The sequence below is a fragment of the Podarcis erhardii genome (assembly GCF_964252035.2).
Source record: "Podarcis erhardii genome assembly, chromosome: 7".
In the NCBI taxonomy this organism is placed as follows: domain Eukaryota; kingdom Metazoa; phylum Chordata; class Lepidosauria; order Squamata; family Lacertidae; genus Podarcis; species Podarcis erhardii.
Genome location: NC_138511.1, coordinates 78,320,667 through 78,342,162, shown reverse-complemented (window position 1 = coordinate 78,342,162; position 21,496 = coordinate 78,320,667). Strand labels below are relative to the sequence as shown.

Below are 21,496 nucleotides of genomic sequence, written 5' to 3'. Positions count from 1 at the left end.
GATGGCATTTGGGCTTGAAAAGCACCTTACTTTTTAGAAACACTTCTATTAAAATTTGTTAATTATAACAACAGCACACATGTAAAGCACCTTGCTTCCGCCAAAGAATAACAGGAGCCGTAGTTTGTCAAGGGTGCTGAGTACAGTTGTACTATGAGGGGTGAGCTACAGTTCTCAGGATTTTGGGTGGAAGCTAAGTGCTTTAAGTACACTTTAAATGCATGGTGTGTACGCAGTCAAGGTCAGAACCAGGAGGACACATTTCACATTGTGCTGTGTACTCTTGGGAATATGCTGCCCACAGCCAGCATTACGCACTGAATGGGACATCCTGTTTCTATGGCTTTCCCCCATTTTGTTCAATGCCTGAGGGTGCTTCAGTCCCATAGTTGTATGATGTCTTTCTCTCGTCTTCCAGCAGCCTTGAAATGTATACAAGGTTATGATGCTACCCAAGCTCCGATAGAATGTTCCAGTGATTTCGACACCTGTGTGACCATCAAGGATGAGTACACACTGACAGGTAAGGAAGCGTTGGAAGAAGGAGAGGGTCATGGAAGCCTGACAAGTATCTGGCATCATGTAGTTCCTCTTGGAGGCTTTGAGAATGATCAGGAATCAGCATGACAATTGACAGGGTCGATGGCTTACCCAGTGGTGTGCCGTGGGTTGCTGGCACCCGGGGCAGCCAATGCCTCCATAGCACACCCCCCCCCTCATCGGGACCAAGTGGGGCTGTGTTACACCACCTACCTGCCCACACAACTTCGTGGGCAAACCCCCCTGATGCTTGTGAGGAAGAGTGCCATGCTGTACTGTGGTGGCCTCCCTCCACCCACACTCAGTCCGTGAGGGACTGGGCTGCTTTGCTGTCTTCGCCTAGGCAAGGTGGGGATCCCCACAGAAGCCGGAGCCTGTCTGCAGAATTTTGCACCCAGGGCCACTGCCTCCCTGATCTCCCCACGCTATGCCACTGGTCTTGCCTCTGGTACTTGTGCTATTTAGGGAGCCTGTAGCACCCCCTCCTGTGTTTCCGACCTCAGGGCAGTTATGTCTAAGGTGGTTTTTGGTTCAGGCTGCTGGATGGTAATGATGGCACAGGGCTGTGTATGCCAGTGGCACAAATCCCTATACTTAAAAATACACTACAACGCACCAGCAAAGTTGCAAACAAGAAGCCTTTTCCCCAGCTCTACCTTGAGAAGGTGGGATTGAATCTGGGACCTTGGTCACCAAAAGCAGATGCTCCTATGTTTCTATGATTATACTGTGTTCTGGTCTGATCTACAGGCTCTTATACTCTGGGAGGCCATATTCCATTGGGAGAACTTGGAACCAAGGTGGAAGGGCAAGGCAGAGCAGAGACAATAGAGTTAGGCAGAGAATGAAGAGTTCTGGGGGATGGGTCTCTTGACCTGCTGTTTGTCTTTTTTTATCTTCCGGTAAACAGACCCAAAGTTTAATGCAACATTCTATACATGTGGGAGAAATTTTTCTTGTGCCCATGCTTTTACCATCACCATAGCAGATGGGAAACATTTGCGCCACACCTCGGCTTGCTGTACCACAGATGGCTGCAATGCAAACTTAAAATGGGGAGGTAAGTCATCATCTGCCCCCTCTCTGACAACAGAATTGCAAATCTGGGTCCCTCCAGATGTCATTTTCTTGGTGCACCCAGGTTGATTTCTACTCATGGTGCTATTGGGGCGGTTTCAATCATGTTTACGTGTGCAAAGGTTTGGGGCTAGTCACATGTCTTCATTTCCAATCAGTGCGCATCCCATTATTTCCTGAGGAACCCCCTTAACTTTTCATTCTACAAATATATTGGTTTATGTTTCCCCCACTTTTGTTGCTCTATAGCCAGCCCCTCCAGCCAGTGATAACTATGCAGCAGAACCAGAGAAGCATCACTGAACAAATGAAAGCAGGATAAATCCGCCACTAATGCAGTGTTATTGTTTTAAGAACACACTGCAGAAAGAAATTAGAAATTGTTATAACGAAAGAAAAAAACTCTATGTAAAATCATGTAGAAAAGTTTTCTGCTCTATGGTGCCATCTGGTGTCACAGCATTGTAACAAATGTAAAATGTTCTTTCTTTACTAATCTAGCTGAGTCCATACTCAATTTGCATTTGAAATTGGTAGGAATAGCATGGAGTGTATGAAGTTTTAGTCCCTCTACCTGTTCTCTTCCTAACGTAAGGCAGCGATGGAAGTTGTCTCTGGACCTTATTCTTTCTGACAAAGAAAATGTTAAAAGAAAACAACATCAAAATAAAGTGCTTGTGGGGGAACGGGCTCAGTTGGTGCCTGCATGTTGCCAAATACCACTGCCCCCTCAGTTTGGGAATGCCGTCCATAACAAGCAGGTGTTATTAGACAGGTGTGGGGAACCAGTGACACTCCAGGTGTTGCTTAACTGCACCTTCCCTCAGCCCCAACAAGCATGGCCAGCGGGCAAGGATGTTGCGAGTTGGTAGTTTACCAACATCTGGAGGGCCAAAGTTTTCACACACCTGGCATGAGAAAAAGAAATTCTGAGCGTGGGACAGGATGGGGGGGGGGGCGAAGCTGACCTCCTAACACTGGCGTTGCTGGGCCCTGCTTGGAAGAGATGAAGGTGGGTTTAGAAAAATGTGGGTCTACTGATGAGCCAGTCCAAAGCTTCCACTGTTGCATTCACACAACTCCAACCTCCTGCATCCTTTTTCTGCTCCATCATGTGCAAGTAACCCATGTACTGCTGTTTCCCATCTCACTTCTAGCACACACCAGTAGCAGCCACTGTGATGTGATGGATCAGGCAGGGCAGTTGCATGGGTGCTTGGTGGACCTCCATACAGGTAAACGGCAGAAATGCCAGCATTAGGAGACTTGCTTCACCCCAACACACTGGCTGCTACCTGTGCGTGTGTGAATCAGGCCTGTCAAAGTACCATCAGGCCTCTTCTTAGATTCCTATTTAGAAATCCGCAAACCACTTGCTTCTTTCTTATTTGCTTCCTAGTTCCTCCAGCTTCTTCAAGAAAGAATGGGCTTATTTGCCCAATTGGATGTTTTGCTGCGACAGAGGAAACCTGCATAGGTGGAAAAGTCTCATGCACAGATGCAGAAAATACTTGCATCAATGTAACAGGGACCTACGGCCGTAAGGAAGGTACTTAGCAGGGGAGGAAGAGGGATTGCATGGGGTAGAGGGAGCAGGTGGGAGGAGAACGCTGCCTCTGGAGCATCCAGAGATGGACCAACCATGAGCCAAGATGAGATGGACACCTCAGGTGGCAGAGCGAGAGACCTGCTGCCCTGAACCCCAAGTAACAACCTTCCAGGGTGTTTTCTGATGCAAGCATTGTTGAAATGCTATGCCAGAGCATGAAAGGACTGGAACCATGATAAGGTCTAATGACTTGTGTGCACTGTCCTTTGGTGCACTAAAATGTCTTGGGTGAGGGATTGAATTTGGGCTCCTTCACATAAGTCATTTTCAAGTGAGTAGAACCTTGAGATCATCTGATCAAGCTAAATGTTGGAATGTTCAGATTGGCCAAATAAGGAAGTCTTGTATGAGTCAGAATTAGGTACATGTAAAGGAATATGTGATGGACTTGTAGAGCAGCTAAAGGATTTTAGGAGATGATATGTAATGAGATGAAAAAAAATATTTAAGAGGACTCTCCCAAAAAGACGAGAAGCTTTTCTTCTAGTGATAATTGGAAGAGATGTACCAAAGAATCAAAGACAAGACAGCTTTCAAGGAGGATTGGAAAATGTTTATAAAATATTGTAAACATGTTAAAATGCTAGCAGGTTTGGAGTAAGCTAACCAGTAAAAGTTTTTTTTGAGAATAAGGTGGAGGAAAGAATGTATAGAGTAATTATAATATGCAGCAGCAAAATATAATTTGAGAAAACCAAGGAAGGGTGGAAAGGAAGTCGATTACCAAGGGAATGCATACTGGAAAATGTTTGACTAGTTGTATTTTATTTTTTTGAAATTTAAAATTTATAAACAAACAAATATTCTTCACCTAGTGCAAAGTTAAATGATGGGATTTGGTCTTATAAGACGTAGTGATGATGGCCACCATCTTGGACGACTTTCAAAAAGTATTGGACAGATTCACAGAGGATAAAACTGTCAATGACTATTAACCATGTCTACTTGCAGATTCCAAGTCTTTTGTCGTGAAGGGTTGTGGAACAAGCAACGTGCGTGAACTCTACAGCCTAATTGGGTTCATTAATGGAACCTGCTACCAAATGCGAACCGCAATATGGAAGCCTGCTAAATCCTCCAACACCAACCATATCCTGGGGAAGAGTTTCTTCCTCCTCCTGCTACTCAGTATCTCCAGCATTCTCTTTATGAAGTTTCTTTCCTAAGTTTTATTCCCATGCCAGCCAACTTGTAGGATCCATGCCTTGAGTTTTGGGGCACCGGAATGGACAAATCTGTCAAGATCAGTGTTCTTAAGTTTCTCATTTTTTAAAAAAACTTAAATTCAATTCTCCACAATACTAGAGCAATCTGCATTTTTTTAATTAAAAAAACTGTTGAAAATCCACCCACATTTTAGAATGAATTTCTCCTAAGAAGCACAATTTGTAATTGCAGTTTGACTAGAGTAGAGTTTTGCTAGCATTCCCCCCTAAAAAAATGAATTTGTACATATGTTATTATCACCAAAATATGCACTTTTGGCACTTTCCCTACATAAATGCATTTTTGTATACACTGTTTGGTTTATGAACTACATTGCAAAATTCTGAGAAATGTGATATTTGAAAGCTGAGTTTAGTTTGCATATTGATCTGGGAAGGACAAACAAGTTAGTTAATATGCAGACAAAATTGAATTTCTTCCTCAACCCAGCTTGGGGACCAAACCACAATGCCCCTCATCCTCCTCCAGGTTTCTTTTCAGGGTTCCCGACTGTTTTTTGAATGAAAGATTGCAGGCCCACTAAAGAATATCCAGTCCAAAAACGGTTCTATTTGCTTCTTCTAGATGACGGTCAATAAGAGTTTAAGGAAGCCTTTAGCACTAAGGGGAGGTCCCAGTCAAAGGGTTCTGTAATGGCTGGGTGGGGTGGCACAGGCGAGGCTACAGAGGAGATTGTTGTGTTTCTTCCTAATGTGCCTTTCTTCATATTGATTCAAAAAGTGATTTGGCCAGCCTGGGGCAAAGCAACACTCCTTATGTGTGTCCAAGATTATTCTATATATAAAAGAGATGAACTCAATTAAAACAAATGAAGAAATCAGAAGCAAGTCCCACTACCATTCCAGCCATGCCTAGGCTCCTATCCACATCTCCATTTTGTCAAGCAAGAGGCATGAGCACAGCTCAAGGACATAAACCAGAGTGTGGAGCCCAGCTGGTGAACAGTAGCAGATTCAGAAGTGTCGGGTTCCTTCATAGTAGAAACCAGTGAGAGCAGTGAATGTCCTGGCTGAGTGCATGGAGGTGGTTGGAGGATGGATGGTGGTCAAGGCATTGAGGTTGAACCCGGACAAGACAGTAGTAGTAGTAGTAGAAGTTTTGTCTGTGTGTGTGTGTGTGTGTGTGTGTGTGTGTGTTTGTGTGTGTGTTTACGGGAGGAGTTAAGGACTCCAAGTCTGGAGTCTAAAGAGACAGAGCAGCTGGGGGACAGAAAATAAGCAGGACTCCAACTTTCTCACTTTTAAAACCTGCCAAGATTTTGAGGCCTGCAAGGTGATAACTGGATGATCCATAAACTCAGAAACCTGCAAAGCACCAATCAGCTTTTGCAAAATGCTGTGCCTTTTCCTTCCATGCTTGAATTCATACCATGTGGGCAAAAATGGATCACCTGACCTCATGGGGACACCAGCTGATTTATCGTTGGGCAGCACACCCACCCACCCACCATCAAAGTTGGTCCATTCTCCTTATCTAGTTTCCCAACCCTGCAATAAATTCAAATAGAGAGAGAGAGAGAGAAATATCATCTCAGTAACTATAGACAGGGATGAAGACCCTATGCTGCCCCCTCTTGATTTTGCTGGACTACACTTCCCACAATTCCTTACTGTTTCAAGCTGGCTGGGGCTGATAGCGATTGGATTTCAGCAAGACTTGGATGGCCAGCTCTGCTGTGGACTGATAAGCAGAAGTTGGAAGAGCAAACTGCTGATCTCATAATCATGTCAGACAATAGGTGTTCTAAGCCTCCACAGTTGCTGGGTTTATGCACCTGAAAACTCTAAGAAGCCTCAGCAATGATTCTTGCTCTTCTGCCTACTGAGCATGTCATTGAAGCTTCTACGAGTCGAAGAGGTTGAGTGGGCACCTATGGGGTAATGCGATCTTGCAAGTCACTCGGTCCCAAGCTGTTAAGGGCTTTATATGCATATGAAGGCTGTGGTCACACAGCTGTTTATTCCATTTCCCCGTTTCCCTAACTGTTGATTTCCCCATTATATCTGTCACATGACATAAAAGCCACTTGCAGAAAACTAATGGAATATAGTACATATTTGGAACTCATTTCCATGTTATTTGATTCTGGAAAAAAAAATCAGTTTGCAGCTCACTTAACCTGGAAATTCATGGGATTAAAGTCATGAAATTTGGGTGGTTAGATCAGCATACAGGTCTTTCCTGCTATTTCCATGGGGGTCTCATGGGGAAGCAGAAGCATACATGTGTGGAAAGGGTGGGGAAGCAACAACAATGTCCAGTGATGTTTGTTGCTGTGTCATGCCCATTGCTGTGAAATAAATTTAGCATGATGTCCAGGACATAGAAGCCAACTCCTAGGGGCCATGGGGGATTCGGCCCCCACAATAAAACATTTGAGAGTCTGTCCCCCCCCCCAAGTTGAAGGGCACTCCCATTCGAATGATGTGTGTGCATTGAGTCATGTGATTGATTATGTGGGTGGGGCCCACACAATATTTTATTCAAGTTGGTACCCCTGGTCCAGAATATTGGTCAACAAGCCACAATTCCGTAACACAACAGGTACTGCAGTATGCAATGAACGTTAGGAAACAAGACAGAAGCACTAGCATTATATTCAGGAAAACAAACACACCTTAAGAGTAACACCTTTAATTTGGCCCCATAACACATTGACAATCAGAGAGGACTTTTGGGTAGATGTGTAATATGATGATAGGGTCTTGCTCCTATCAGCAGTTGTGCTGTCACATTCTATGCTCGCTACAGTTTTCTGACCAAGCGCAAGGAAAGTTCCACATCTCCATGGCCAGCAAGCCCATTCTTGTTGCTGGTCACTCTCCCCCATTTATCCTTGGAGGCCAGTTGGACCACCAGCCAAATCCCCCCACAGCTAGACTAGAATAGAGATCCCTGATGTAGCTGCCACCTGAGCTCAAGTTTCCCTTTTTCTTTTGCATGTGTTCCCAAGGCCATGCAGACGTCTCTGATCGTCTACCTCTTCATTCTCCTGCCTGTTACAGGTAGGTCAGTAGGACTTAACTCCTTAGGCTAGGGGTAGCCAGTGTAATGCATTCCAGGCACTGTTGGATTCCAGCTCCCATGAGCCCCAGCCCATTGATGAAGGATGATGGGAGTTGAAGTTCAACAGTATCTGGAGGCCATAACGTTGGCTACTCTTGCTGCCTTACATCATGTTAGATTATTTGCCTATCTAATCTGATATTGTTTACTCCTGCCTTTGCCAGTTTAGCATCCTGCAAATCATTTGGACAATAGCTCCCAACAGATGGGAGTTGTAGTACAAACTGTGGGGTAACCAGCCTCATATAAGCAACATGCTTATGTCTAATTAATATATGAAGGGGTTAATGTCATAGAGTAAACTGGTCTGCAAGGCTTAGTTAGGCCACTCCCTCTCACCTTGGGAGGAAGGCAATCAAAAGCCTTTGTTTACTTTAATCTACCAGAGAAGTTCAATGAGTGAAGAGGTTTTGAGCTGGTTGCTACAGTTCAGGTCACATGGCATTGTTGTGTTTCTATACCAATAATTTTGGAACTTTCACCACTGTAACTAAGCCAGGTTTTACTGCCTGTGCAACGTTTTCTGAATGCTGTATGGAAAAGCACATGAATATGACCTTTGGAGGGTTTGTAAGTAAACCATTTTAACTTACCAAATGTATGGTCTTTTTGTATGCTAGGGGAAGAGGTGAACTTTGGAAGGACCTTTGAAGGACACATCTTAAGGATCTAAAAACCTTTATTTCCATGCTTTACTTTGCTACAATTTTTGTGATTTTATAGCTCTACTGGGGTTCGCTCACCAAACAGCACTTGGCTGGATCTTGGCACCCAGGGAATTCTCCTCCGCCATTTTGTGGTTTACCCAGGGTGCCAAAACCAGATCCTCCAACTGTCCCTGTTTTTTAGGGACAGACTCAGATTTACAGAAGCCATCCAAAGTTTCTGATTTGATCCCGGAATGTCTCGCTTTCCTCGGGACATCCCTATTTTCATTGGAGAAATGTTTGGGGGGGGTATACAAAATGTCTTGGGCCAGCCCTGAATAAAGCTCACTTGCTACCACCTGACTGGAACTCAGCCCTTTATTTAATTCTGCCATTTCCTTTCCCTTCCAGGAGTTTCCTTGAACTGTGAACGCTGCAGCAGCAGCAACAGTGACTCGTGCATTGGGACGCCCTATACTTGCCCACTATCTGAAGATGCCTGCCTTATCTTCACCTCGGAGAACATCGTTGGTGGGTGATTCTTTGGCCCTTTGCCAAGGTCTGGGCATGGCCACAGGCAAAAATGGGTAGTGCTTCTCTCTGTGTGTGTGCATTTAAAAAGCAAATCAGGATATGCATGTCAAAATAAATGAGTAGGTAAACAAAAAATAATGTACTCAGATTGACATTGCTGTTGATTTCCTTTTTGCCTTTCCTCCATGAAAAACCCCAGGAAATGACCGATGGTTCTCCACATTCAAAGGCTGCACCAAGAAAAAGTTCTGCCCTCCAACACCCATGGGCTTCACTTTCCCTAACCAGCGCAAACGGAGAGCTGCCAAGTGTTGCCACAAAGATCTCTGCAATGCTGGATCAGTGACACGTAAGCACCTTGGCAGGATTTTCCCAAGCTCTTCCTCTTCGATGGGGTGATTCATGTCACCAAACTGCACCCCAACATTGCTCCAAGGGACTCTGGTTGCTCCTGGGAAACATTGCTGTGGAGAATTGTGAATCAATCTCAACCAGCACCCATGATTTGTAACACGCTTCATTGCAATGGCAGTAATGACCTCTGAGAACATCTAGTATGAACTAGGTCACATTTAAAGCACATGTCTCCCCACCTCAAAGAATCAAGGGAACTGTAGTTTGCTAAGAGTGCCAGGGATGGTAGCTCCATGATGGGTTAAGGATGGTTCCCAGGATTCTTTGGGGGAAGCCATGTGCTTGTGTATTCAGTGGTACCTCGGGTTACATACGCTTCAGGTTACATACGCTTCAGGTTACACACTCCGCTAACCCAGAAATAGTGCTTCAGGTTAAGAATTTTGCTTCAGGATAAGAACAGAAATTGGCGGCAGCAGGAAGCCCCATTAGCTAAAGTGGTGCTTCAGGTTAAGAACAGTTTCAGGTTAAGAACGGACCTCCGGAACGAATTAAATACTTAACCTGAGGTACCACTGTAGTTTGAATATGCCCCTAGAGTACAGCCATTAGGTTTGCCATATTTTAAAAAGTGAAAATCTGGACAGAAAAGTTGGTGAGCTTCCTCCCCTCTGTTTTTTTTAAAGTTGTTAAGCTCTGAATGAGCTATTTTGAAGGGGAAATTGCTGGGTTAGCATACAGCCAGATTTCCCTGGATGTTTAGCCGATTTCTGCCTGGACAGTTTCTGACAGCCACTTGCCAGCTATGTCTGGGAAATTCCGGACATATGGCAACCCTAACAGCCATTATGTTCTCACCTTCAAAACCTGGGGGGTGGGGCTGTTTGTGAACGGTGGGAACAGGATTGCAATTCTACCTCCTCACCAGGCTTTTGGGTGTTAAGCTGGATGCATACAAATTTGTTTGTAAATATTCAATAAACCATTTCCATTCTTTTATAACAAGTTTGTTATCTTGATTTCTTTTTTCCCAGGTAAGTTTCGTCATCTCTGCATATCTCATAAGTTTTTGTATCCATTCTTCTTTTGCTGGGAATTCTTATTCTTTCCATTTGGGGCAAGCAACATTCTTGCTGCTGTAGTAGCATACATTAATAAGTTTCTGTACCATTTGGTACAGTATAATTCCTTTTTTTATGGTGACCATTCTTAAGTTGGGAATAGAGTAGTTGCTTTGGAAGATGGCATTTATAAGTGGTCCATGTTTCGCAAGCGTACAGCTAGCAGGAGTGATCCCACTTGCCTTGTCTGGGTATGTGTGAATGTGTGAATATGCTCAGAGCTATGACACATTGAAGCTGAACATTGGCAGGTTGAGGAAAGATACAAGGAAGCACTTCTTCAGGTAAGCACGTAGTTAAACTGTGGAACTCAATCCTTTGGTAGGCAGTGATGGCCTCCAGTTAGAACAGCTTTAAAAGAGGATTTAGACAAATTCATGGAGGATAAGACTATCTGTGGCTACTAGTCACAATGGCTACACTCTCCTCCATACTCTAGTGTTGAGTGGAGAGGGCAGGGCAGGATGTATGCCTGAGCCCCCTTCTAATTCCTGGATCCAACACAGATTCAATTCCTGGAACAACCTGCCTAGCTTCCGGCTTGAGTTCATGGCCTTCTAAGTACGAGCTGCTTAGGGAAGGTGGTTCTGTGCTGGACAATAAATGGTTGGGTCCCCCTCCCTTGACTTGCTGGTAGTTAGAAAGACAAAGGGCAGAGGGCAGAGTTGTGTAAGAGCTAGAAGCTGGAAGCAAAGCTTCAGGCTGGGAAGCCAGAGAGACGGAGCCATGCCTGGTTTCTGCTTCAATCCAAGGCTGTGGCAATGGGAGAAGCAAGACCCTCTTGGCCTGTTAGTGCTATGAATCCCTCCATCGTAGGCTCAGGTTGTATATATGTGCAAGAAAACAACAACCCATATACCATAAAGGCACCACTGTCTCTGCTGCCCATTATTCCAAAGGAAACATGAACCCTGGGTGAGAGCCTGGAAACACTGGAATCTTGCACGACTGGGAGATTGGGGTGGCATCATAGGTGCCAACGCCCTGGGGCCCTGGGTGAGGGCTCACAGAATTCCCTATGAAAGGGCCACAAAGTTGGGTGGTTGCTCCTTTGGTGAAATGTTTGAGGATTGTGACAGAATCCCAAAGGGGAATGAGTGGAGGATGGGTAACTATCTTTATCTAAAATCTGAAAATGGATCTGAGATGAGGTGTTTCTTCCCTGTTTCTGTGCTTGCTCTCAGTGCCACGGCTAGGGGCCAGACCAAATGGCTTACAGTGTCCTGGATGCTTCTCGCAGAATCCAAGGTGCCGCCCCACGGAGACATTAAACTGCCACGGCTGGGAGCGCAAATGTGTCTACTATGATGTGTCCGTACAACAGGGTAAGGCCTCATTCAGACAGCTCTTTCTTCCATTTTCCTGACGTTTGATTACCTGATAACTTTCATGTTTTATGCAATCTTTCACACGATTTCACTTCGGGAAATCTAGCAGAACCAAGTGGAATTTTAGTGCACATTTCCATGTCAATTGCTCAACTTAAACCAAATCAACATTCTTCTCAATTCCTGCAGGCGATGAGATATACACCTATGCCAAACGTGGCTGTGGAACCAAACGTGCCTGTGTGAGTGGGCCACGTACTCTCGGGATACCTGGATTGTACGTAGAAATATGGAAGAATGCCATGTGCACTCCAGCTGTCAAATACATGCACTAGCAAGTTGCTAGGCCCTCAGAACATAAATGAACATGTGTTGAAACATCTCTTCAGCTTCCTGGAAGATAAGGAGAGATTAAAAAGAAATGAATCCAGGCATCATTATTAGCAGGCAATTTCCATTTCCACTAATCCTATGCAATTTTATACCTTGAATATTTTTCTTTGCCAGTGAATAAAATCATGTCAAAAGTGAAGAAGTTTCTGTTTCTTTGAGGTTCCTGGGATGACTCTAAATAACTGCATGCTCCTTTTCCATGGTTAACAGTAGCCTGTGTTTGGGAACTCACTGCAACAGGCACTTCTGTGCAAGCCAGAAATGCCCATCATTTCCACATTGCCATTCTGTAAGTCAGGCATGAGGAATCTTCGGCCCAGATCTGAACTGCCACGAGCAGCAGTTTCACTCGCAAGGCCATGTTTTTTCAAACCACACCCATCTGCTCCACACCTGATGTTATACGTGATGTCAGGTGTGTGGCAGGTGCAGATGTGGTTGGATTGGCTGTGTGACCAAGTACCCCAAGGGAAGCTATATAGTGCAGCCAGTCCCTGTAGAAAGTAAGGTTGAAGTCATTACCCATCAGGAGGGGATGCTCACAGGGGACCACAAGACCCCAAAGGGTTCCCTACTCCTGTCCCAAGTTTATTCATGCTTATTGATACTCTTCCTGGCTTTCAAAAATTATTGTGCTTTGCAAAATGGTATGTATCCCCTTTCAATCATCCAGTCTTATGCGAGCAAGAGACAGCAGGGAGATTAGTCACAGTCTTGGTATAAAGTCAGTGTTGGGCTAGTAACTGGTACAGCCAGCCAGAAAAAAGGACATTCATTTAGTTATGTCATTTGCCATGAACATGTTAATAAGTTTCCTGGGCAGCTCAGAGAATCAGCAAAGCATGAAAGCACATGATTCAGCCACAAAGCAATGAAGACACAGATTTAAATGTAATTAAAATGATGGGTCTTTAAAGTTCTGGGGGTATTAATAAAGCTAGCTCAGTGGTAGATCACCTACTTGGCATGTAGATAGCATCAGAGTGTCCAATGCTTTCACCCCATGGGTGCAGTGAATGACTGGAACAAACATCATTTGGAAACTAGCCCATTGGCCCCAGCCCCAGAAGCCTGAGAAGTGACCATTCATTTGCCTTTGCATGTCGTCATGGCCACCAAGCCCAGAACAGGTGCTGGTTTCACCTGGTGATTTATCTCCTATGGAGTCTGATGGAGCAGGAACTGTTCCACACAGCCCATTCTCCTTGCATACCCCACCTTCCAACCATGTCCAACCCTGGAGCTATAAATCCCCATCAGCCAGGCTAAGCTAGTCACCCCTCATGCAACTGCCATCTCAGCTCCACAATTCCTCTCCCTCCTTTGCTGGGTCCCGAGAACATGCAGACACCTCTGATCTCCTACTTGTTTTCCATCCTGTTTGCCGCAGGTAAGGGCACATAGAATTGTGATGGCTGTGGGTTGCGTCCAATTAAGTTCTACTTAAAGTAGACCCGTTGAAATGAAGGGAGCTGAGCTAGACATGGCCACTCATTTCAGAATCAGAATAAAGTGAGAGTAAGAAAAAAACCTATCTAAATTAGAGAGAGAGAGAGAGAACAAAACACAGAGTCCTCTCTGAAAGGTCGCTCTACACCATGGGTAGGCAAACTAAGGCTCAGGGGCTGGATCCGGCCCAATCACCTTCTAAATCCGGCTTTTATTTAAAATATGTCTCTGGGTTATTTGTGGCACATAGGAATTCGCCCCCCCCCCATAGTCTGGCCCACCACATGGTCTGTGGGACAATGGACTGGCCCATGGCTGAAAAAGGTAGCTGACTCCTGCTCTACACTCTTGGCTCACACAGAAAGTGGTGGACCTTCCCAGCTCTCACCTGGGAGCTTTCCTTTCTTCTCCCAGCCTCTCGGGAGATCTTCCTTTCCCTGCCTCTCAATCAGGGTCCTTCCAGTGGGTTGTTGGTGTTGTTGTAATTTATATCCCCCCCTTCCTCCAGAAGGAGCCCAGGACAGCAAACGCATCCAAAACAAAACATGCGTTTTTATTTTCATTTTAAGATGCATTCGGTTGATGCCTGATGGGACGATAGCATGCATGCCAGGTTGCCAACGGATTATTGTCACCTGCTATTGCGAAAATTAACACCAGATTTGCCCAATTCCACCTATCTCCTCCAATATTTGTTTACCAAAATGGATGCAGTGCTTGACTGTAGTAATATTAAATTTTAAAATGATCAATGAAGCAGTTAAGAACAATTTAAACATTTTAAAATAATTGAAATCAACTGTAAAAGTGATGGAAACATGCGACTGTCAGCCACATTTCCCTTTTGCTTGTCCACTGCATTAATGAGTCCCCCACCCCACTTTTCAACATGCCGCTTTTTCGTAAAGAGTGGGTGATGCTGGAAGCAACAGGAGAAGAAATAAAAAAGAAGAAGAAGCAAAAGAATTTGAGGAAGGGTGGTCTGCAGCAGAGAAGCATTTGAAGCCTGGGCTCGTTTGTCTTCACCTAGCAATAAATATGCCTGAATTGCTTCCCCATGACTCATTCCGGTGCCTCTTCATTGGGCAAAAGATTCCTGCATTGCAGGAGTTTGGACTAGATGATCCCTGGACCCTGGGGCCCTTCCAACTCTACAATTCTATGGTTCTGTTTACCCATAGCCTTTTATATACTAACCTCTTATGCTCTTCCACATCCGTCTGATGCTCCTAACCATTCTTTTAGATTCTTATTTAATAATTTTAGCTGCTTCAATAATTTTAGCTTTCCAAAATGTTTTACAGATTTTAAATGATTGTCCCCCACCCTACTTATGCTGATCTATGACCGTAATGAAGATTTGATTGATTGATATGATTCTGTGATTCCTTCCAGGTCTTTGCTTGCATTGTGAACACTGCAGCAGCAACACAGACTCCTGCACTGGGATGCCAGTTCTGTGTGAACAATCCCATACTGCCTGCCTCACCCTTACCATAGAGACCACAACGGGTGGGTGAATGCATTCATTCATTCATTCATTCATTCATTCATTCATTCATTCATTCATTTCTTTTTCATTCATATTGGTTTTTTTCTTCTGTTATAGTGCCCAAGGTGGGGTACATGTGTGCTTTCGATGCAGTCCCCCAACTTGGAGCCGCCCAGCTCCAGACTTGCTTAGCTTCAGCAAGGAAGTAGCTTTGTATGCTTTCAGATCATTTCCCGGGATTTGCTTCCTAGGGAGTCGTGTTTTCCCCAAGCAGTGAAATGCTGTGTTATGTGTGTGTGTGTGTGTGTGTGTGTGTGTGTGTGTGTGTGTGTCTGTCTGAACTTTTGGTAGGATGAGGGTTAAGCAGTGATGTAGAAGTGGGGGGGGGGGTAGAAATTTGGTTCATTTTGCATTTACAGGCAAATCCCTCCTTTCTGAACCAATACATGAACTGGAACGTAGCCATCCTTCAAACTCTGAATTTTGCCGTGCACTTCTCTAGCCAAGTAATTGTACAGAAATGCATACGGTGTGGCAAATTGTGCTTTAAATGCATGCATTTGTGAAAGTGTCATACAAAATGCATTATATTAGGGGGAACAGTTTTGCAAAAATGTGCATAAATTAGTCACAATTGCATACAAAGATAGGTGTATTCGGAGAAATTCACACAAAACTGTTGAATATTCATGGCAATGTTTGCTTGCGCGCTCTCTCTCTCTCTCTCTCTCTCTCTCTCTCTCAAATATGTAAATGTGGAGAACTGAACTTAGGCTGAACAAATGAGATGCTAAGAGGATACAAAATTCACAGATTCCCCTACCCCTAATGTCTCTATCATTTCCATTCTTTCGTTACCTGCTTTGGAGTTTGTATTTTTAAAAGCAGAATATATAGTGCAATGATAAATTACAAAACCAATGCATGTTGACGGCTTTCCTCTGTGAAAACTGCAGGGCATGATGTGTCCTTGGCCACCTACAAAGGCTGCACCAAGCTCATGTACTGCCCTTCATCCCCCATGAGCTTCACCTTTCCTAACCAGCGTGAACGGAGAGCTGCCAAGTGCTGCCGCAAGGATCTCTGCAACACTGGAGCAGTGACAAGTAAGCATCTCTTCCCAGCTTTTCGATTCCCCTAATCCTCTGCACTGATGTGTAGACACAGCTCAAGAGCATCTGCCTGGCCTGCAGAAGGTCTCAGGTTCAATCCCCAGCATCTCTAGATAGGGCTGGGCAAGACCCCTCTCTGAAACTAGGGAGAGCTGCTTGGTGTAGCCAGTATGGAACTGGATGGACCAATGGTTTGACTCAGCATCAGACAGCTTCCTGTGTTCCTAAGATGGCTCTGAGTGATGGACAATGATGATACTTGGGGATATGTTGGCATGGAGAACATCTGAAGGTGCGTCTCCACCCCATCGTTCAGCTGAGACACTGAGGTCCAGCTCCGAGGGTCTTCTGGTGGTTCCCTCCCTGTGAGAACCACCAGAGGGCCTTCTTGGTAGTGGTACCCACCCTTTGGAACACCCTCCCATCAGATGTCAAGGAAATAAACAACTATCTGACTTTTAGGAGACATCTGAAAGCAGCCCTGTTTAGAGTAGTTTTTAATGTTTGATGTTTTATTGTGTTTTTAATATTCTTTTGGGAGACACCCAGAGTAGCTGGGGAAACCCACCTAGGTGGGCAGGGTATAAATAATAAGTTGTTATTATTATTAAGAGCAGTGAACCAATCTTTCCACAGGTGCAGCAGTAGGATAGGAGTGGAGAACCTCAGGGTCAAATATGGTCTCCTCTTTGTCTGGCCCCCAGAACTTACTCCAGGCCATACCCACTCTCCCCAAGCCACACCCCTCATTGGCCCTGCTTCACCCCACCCAAAGTGTTTTTGCCTAGCCGGAATTTGTCTCATAGAATGACAAAATCATAGAATCTTAGAATTGTAGAGTTGGAAAGGGATAGTGAGGGTCATCTCGTCCAACCCCTTGCAATGTATGAATCTCAGCTAAAGCATCCATGACAGATGGCCACCCAACCTCTGCTTTAAAACCTCCAAGGAAGGCGCTGTCCTGCAACTCTGATCACATTTTCTGTTTGCCTGGAAGGAAGGTACAGAGTGATATGGGAGTATGTGAAGAACCTGGCCTGTTCTTCTTATCCTGATTCAGATAAGTGGTCCATTTAGTATCATCTGCACCAGGGATGGGGGACTGGTGGCCCTCTGGATGTTGCTGGACTCCAAGCTTAGCCAGTAGCGGGCTTCAGGCAAGGTTCTTCCCCAGCCCTATATGGAGGTGCAGGTGTTCTGCCAATGAGCTATGACCCCTTACCCAAAGTTACTGGGGATTTGGAATTTGGCCAGTTCTGGTGCACCAACCTAGTGTGTGATTCCTTTCCATTCAGATACCTGAAACTGGTTTATTGGGAGATAGGAAAACCTGTTCTCCACACATTCTCTTTGCTTGCTCCCAGTGCGCCGGCTGCAGACCAGACCAAATGGACTGAAATGTCCTGGGTGCTTCTCAAAGGACCCAAGCTGCATACCCACCGAGATAATAAGCTGTAATGGCTGGGAAGACAACTGTGTCTACTATGATTTTGCTGTGGAGCAGGGTAAGGCCTAAGAGTTTGTAGTGCAACATCATCTTATGTAGAAGAAATGGGAAGAAGCTAGGGCTTATTCAAGGGGTGTGGATGGTGTGAAGCAAACTTTGGGGGACAAGGTATCATCAGTATGATGTCATGGTTAGAGTACTGGATGTAGACTCTGGAGACGTGTGTTCAGGTTCTTGCTTGACCAGAAAGCCTTGAGCAGGTCACAATTCTCTTAATCTAGTTTACATCATAGGGTTGTTGTGAGAATAAAGTGGAGGTCTTTGGAAGATACCAATAAGATCTGACTCTAAATTTCAATGTTTGGAAGTTGTGATGGTAGCCTTCTGAAGGCGCTTAAGAAAACAGAAACCTAATTCTTCCTTTTTTTAAACATCCCCCCATTTTTCAAATTAACAATAATCATCATCAAATACGATCACATACATCGTTATTTAGACTTCCCTCCTCCCCTTCCTTGGTTTCCTATACAAACATTTACAAAACTGCACTTCCTCCTTAACTCCTTTTATTTATTACTCTTTGTATTTCCTCCAAAGTCACCTTTTAACTGCTAGATTTTAAATTAGCCCTGCTAATGTATTTAATTGTTTACATTTTTTTAAAAAATAACCCACATATCTTCCCCATTCTTTGTTGAAAATTCTTTCTTCTTGATTTCTTAATCTTCCCATAAGTTTTGCCATTTCTGCATAGTCCATTAAAGTTACTTGCCATTCTTCCTTTGTTGGGACAGTATCCTCTTTCCAGCTCTGGGCAAATAACATCCTGGCAGGTGCGGTTGCATGAATACCTTAATACTTGATGCATTTCTGTGGCAGGGGTTGAGAACTGGATCTGGCCAGAAATAATAATAATAATAATAATAATAATAATAATAATAATAATAATAATAATTTATTATTTATACCCCGCCCATCTGGCTGGGCCTCCCCAGCCACTCTGGGCGGCTTCCATAAAAACCAAAAATACAGTAAAATATCACACGTTAAAAACTTCCCTGAACAGGGCTGCCTTAAGATGTCTTCTGAATGTCAGGTAGTTGTTTATCGCTTTGACATCTGCTGGAAGGGCGTTCCACAGGGCGGGGGCCACTACCAAGAAGGCCACTACCGAAAGCCAGATCCCAAAGTGGCAAACCTTTTGCGGGTCACTTTGGCAGACAGGTGAGGCATCAGGTGATTCAATGGCTGCTCTCTCCACCATCAGAGGCAGTTTTTGGAAATCAAGAGTGGAGAGAGTGCTGTTGCACTCAGGCCCTGCTTGCTGGCATTCCACAAGCACCTGGTTGATGATGTTTATGAGCCTTGTGACACTGGCTAGGGAGGAGCATGACCAGCAAGAGATGTCAGAAGGGGAAGAAGAGGAGAACATTGGGTTGGGAGGATGGAGGGAGATCAAGCAGTGTTTCAGAAGAGGGCCCCACTCTACAGCCACCCAGCTCAGGTGTTAAGGTCAGAGGTGGAGCTAGTCTAAGCAGTGACCCCAAGGACGGTCCCACCCCAAAGCCACCCGACTTTTCCACTCATCCACTAGGCATCATGGAGGGGGAAGGGGAACCTAGTGAAGCTGCTCCAGCCCCACTCCAGGGCTGAGGTTTCCTTAGTAACGGAGGTGCTATCTGGCCAATCAGAGAGCCAGCACAGTCAGAGATGAAGGGAGATGGTGGGATGCAAGTCTCATCACTCAGGACACAATGCCACCAGCATAGATGTGAACAGACTCAGCAGTTCCCTGCCCACCAATAGGAGTGCCTGTTGGCAGGCCCAAGCTTCTCACTTGGGATAAGACTGATGGACTCGCTCCATCCCTTAAAGAATGGAATGGAAGGGGCATGTCCAGTGTCGGGTCAACAGCTATGCTTTGCCTAGGCATGTGTCCTAGTCTCTGCCATTGTACCTTTGAATTGAGAACCTTGGAACCTGTGCTGTACGGACTTCTTTTATACAAGTTTTGGGATCTCTCAAACCAAAAATCCAAGTCTTTCATCAAAGGGTGGGAGCCAGGACAATCACTGTGTGAACAGGATGCTGGACTAGACAGGCCATGGGTCTGATCCAGCTGGGCTCTTATATTCTCCTGGTCTTAAGAAATAGAGCAACAGAAAGTTGTGTCACTTTTTAAAAGCACCAACTTTTGCTGCAAATGTTTGATGGCTAAGACTCATAGGAGAGTTTTATAAGAGTATAAATAAATGAGCAAATTAAGTTACCGTAATTAGGATATGCAGAAGATATTAAAAATAAATTTAAGGAACCTCAGAAGGAGGGGGAAGGAAGTCAAGTTTTGAAATGTTAAAATGATTGTAAAATTAGTGAAATGTATAAACCTGAAAAGCATAAATAATTTTTTTAAGACTCATAGGAGAGGATGGGCGAATTCCTTACTGAGCTATATTATATTATATTATATTATATTATATTATATTATATTATATTATATTATATTATATTATATTATATTATATTATATTATATTATATTATATTATATTATTATATTCCCAGAGGTCTCAGAGTGGTTCACAGTATAATTCCACCCCCCTCCTTTCCTGCAGATGGTCAGATCTACACTTATGCAAAACGTGGTTGTGCAACCAAACGTGCTTGTCTGAATGAGCCACGTTACTTTGGGATCCCTGGAATGTACATGGAAATTCTGAAAAATCCCCAGTGCACTGCTGCTCCCAAAATACTCACCAAAATTGGCAAGTAGCAAGTACCTCAGGAAAACACATCTCATGAAGAGACTCTGGTTAAACTAAAGATCTGCCGAGGCATTTCTCAAGCAGCCGAATACCATTCTTACCAGGAAATTTTCATTGATTTGTAAGGTGGAATAATTTGCTATTCTATTATTTTGTTTGTCGGAAATCAAACGGAATAAAATCATGTTAAGGGTGAAGGAGATTTGCTTCTTTAAGTTTTCCTGCATGCCATTGGATCCTTGAATGACTTATTTTCATTAAATGTCCCATTTTCATCCTGTTTTGTAGGGCGCTGTTTTAATTACGGTTTCCCAATTGAGTCATCATGAGGAAATTGTGGTTTAACAAACCAAGATGTCTTTTCTTAAGAGGGTTAGACAAGAGGAGGATGGGAGAAAGGAGCACTCAGAATCATGGGTACGTTTTGCTCCAATAAACCATAGTTTCTGGGTCGGGGATTATTACATCTGAACCAGGTTATTTGTCTGCTCAGTTGATGGTGTGTTTGGATGTCATTACAGGTACCATCCAAAGCAGCATGATCTGTTAGAGATGCTCTAAGCAGAATCCCTGATCTGGACCATGTGCATAGTGAACTTTAATCTTTAACACCACTTGTATTTGTATGGCTCTTTTGAAAGAAAATTATTGCAAATGGCTACCACCATTCAGTGGCATTGAGTTTCATGGGTTAGTAGGTTCTATTGCGCACACATACTTACTCACGTAGGTGGCGCTGTGGTCTAAACCACTGAGCTTCTTGTGCTTGCTGACCGGAAGGTTGGCGGTTCGAATCCCTGCAACGGGGCGAGTTCTCGTTGCTCTGTCCCAGCTCCTGCCAACCTAGCAGTTTGAAAGCATACCAATGCAAGTAAATAAATAGTTACTGCTGTGGCGGGAAGGTAAACTTTACGTTTACCTTTATGCTTACCCATAGCAACAAAAAGGCCTTTGTTTCCTTAGGTTTTAACTGGTGGCAGGATTTTTTTCTCCCAGGCATTTTTCTGAAATGCCTTGAGAAAGTATACATAGACACGGCCTCCGTCTAGGTACACTGGAACATAAGTCCAGTTAGAAGAAGTTGTGAAATTAGAATAATGCACCAACGTTTCCCCCCTTTCAAATTCTCAAGGTCATTTATTGCTCTTGGCCCTCACAATATCCAGTGGCCATAAGTTCCATAGGTTGATCATGACGGGTGGAATGTTCTCTGTCACTATTGGTTCTTTATGGCATTGACACCCAGTCCTTTAGCCAAAAAGAAACTCAGGGTATCTTGCCAAAAATCGGTATTAAAACGCTCCCTGCCCTCAAGATGACAATCTAAAAAGACACA

General features: G+C 44.3%; 2 protein-coding genes and 1 long non-coding RNA gene across 3 annotated transcripts; 2 read left to right on the top strand and 1 right to left on the bottom strand.

The window, feature by feature from the left end:
* Positions 1 to 5,588: 5,588 nt before the first annotated feature.
* On the bottom strand, positions 5,589 to 6,132 carry LOC309346315. Its single transcript, XR_014158598.1, has 2 exons — positions 6,064 to 6,132; positions 5,589 to 5,940 (listed from the first exon to the last, which is right to left on the bottom strand). It is a non-coding gene; the product is annotated as an uncharacterized lncRNA (long non-coding RNA).
* Positions 6,133 to 6,216: 84 nt separating this feature from the next.
* On the top strand, positions 6,217 to 12,038 carry LOC309346089 (phospholipase A2 inhibitor gamma subunit B-like). Its single transcript, XM_081869772.1, has 6 exons — positions 6,217 to 6,330; positions 7,407 to 7,458; positions 8,578 to 8,697; positions 8,900 to 9,049; positions 11,360 to 11,500; positions 11,693 to 12,038. Exons 2-6 carry the CDS (start codon positions 7,410 to 7,412, stop codon positions 11,836 to 11,838), a joined length of 606 nt encoding a protein of 201 aa, XP_081725898.1. The 5' UTR covers positions 6,217 to 6,330; positions 7,407 to 7,409; the 3' UTR covers positions 11,839 to 12,038.
* Positions 12,039 to 13,230: 1,192 nt separating this feature from the next.
* On the top strand, positions 13,231 to 20,357 carry LOC309346659 (phospholipase A2 inhibitor gamma subunit B-like). The gene is made up of 5 exons (XM_081870536.1): positions 13,231 to 13,286; positions 14,741 to 14,857; positions 15,794 to 15,943; positions 17,314 to 17,454; positions 20,011 to 20,357. Exons 1-5 carry the CDS (start codon positions 13,238 to 13,240, stop codon positions 20,166 to 20,168), a joined length of 615 nt encoding a protein of 204 aa, XP_081726662.1. The 5' UTR covers positions 13,231 to 13,237; the 3' UTR covers positions 20,169 to 20,357.
* The last annotated feature ends 1,139 nt before the right edge of the window (positions 20,358 to 21,496 follow it).

What these genes read in the sequence shown, in the direction of transcription:
- LOC309346659 (XM_081870536.1), top strand. Translation starts at nt 13,238, where the DNA reads ATGCAGACACCTCTGATCTCCTACTTGTTTTCCATCCTGTTTGCCGCA. An exon ending in TTCCATCCTGTTTGCCGCAG is followed by an intron (nt 13,287 to 14,740) that starts GTAAGGGCACAT and finishes GATTCCTTCCAG; the next exon opens with GTCTTTGCTTGCATTGTGAA. An exon ending in TACCATAGAGACCACAACGG is followed by an intron (nt 14,858 to 15,793) that starts GTGGGTGAATGC and finishes TGAAAACTGCAG; the next exon opens with GGCATGATGTGTCCTTGGCC.
- LOC309346089 (XM_081869772.1), top strand. Translation starts at nt 7,410, where the DNA reads ATGCAGACGTCTCTGATCGTCTACCTCTTCATTCTCCTGCCTGTTACA. An exon ending in CATTCTCCTGCCTGTTACAG is followed by an intron (nt 7,459 to 8,577) that starts GTAGGTCAGTAG and finishes TTTCCCTTCCAG; the next exon opens with GAGTTTCCTTGAACTGTGAA. An exon ending in CACCTCGGAGAACATCGTTG is followed by an intron (nt 8,698 to 8,899) that starts GTGGGTGATTCT and finishes GAAAAACCCCAG; the next exon opens with GAAATGACCGATGGTTCTCC.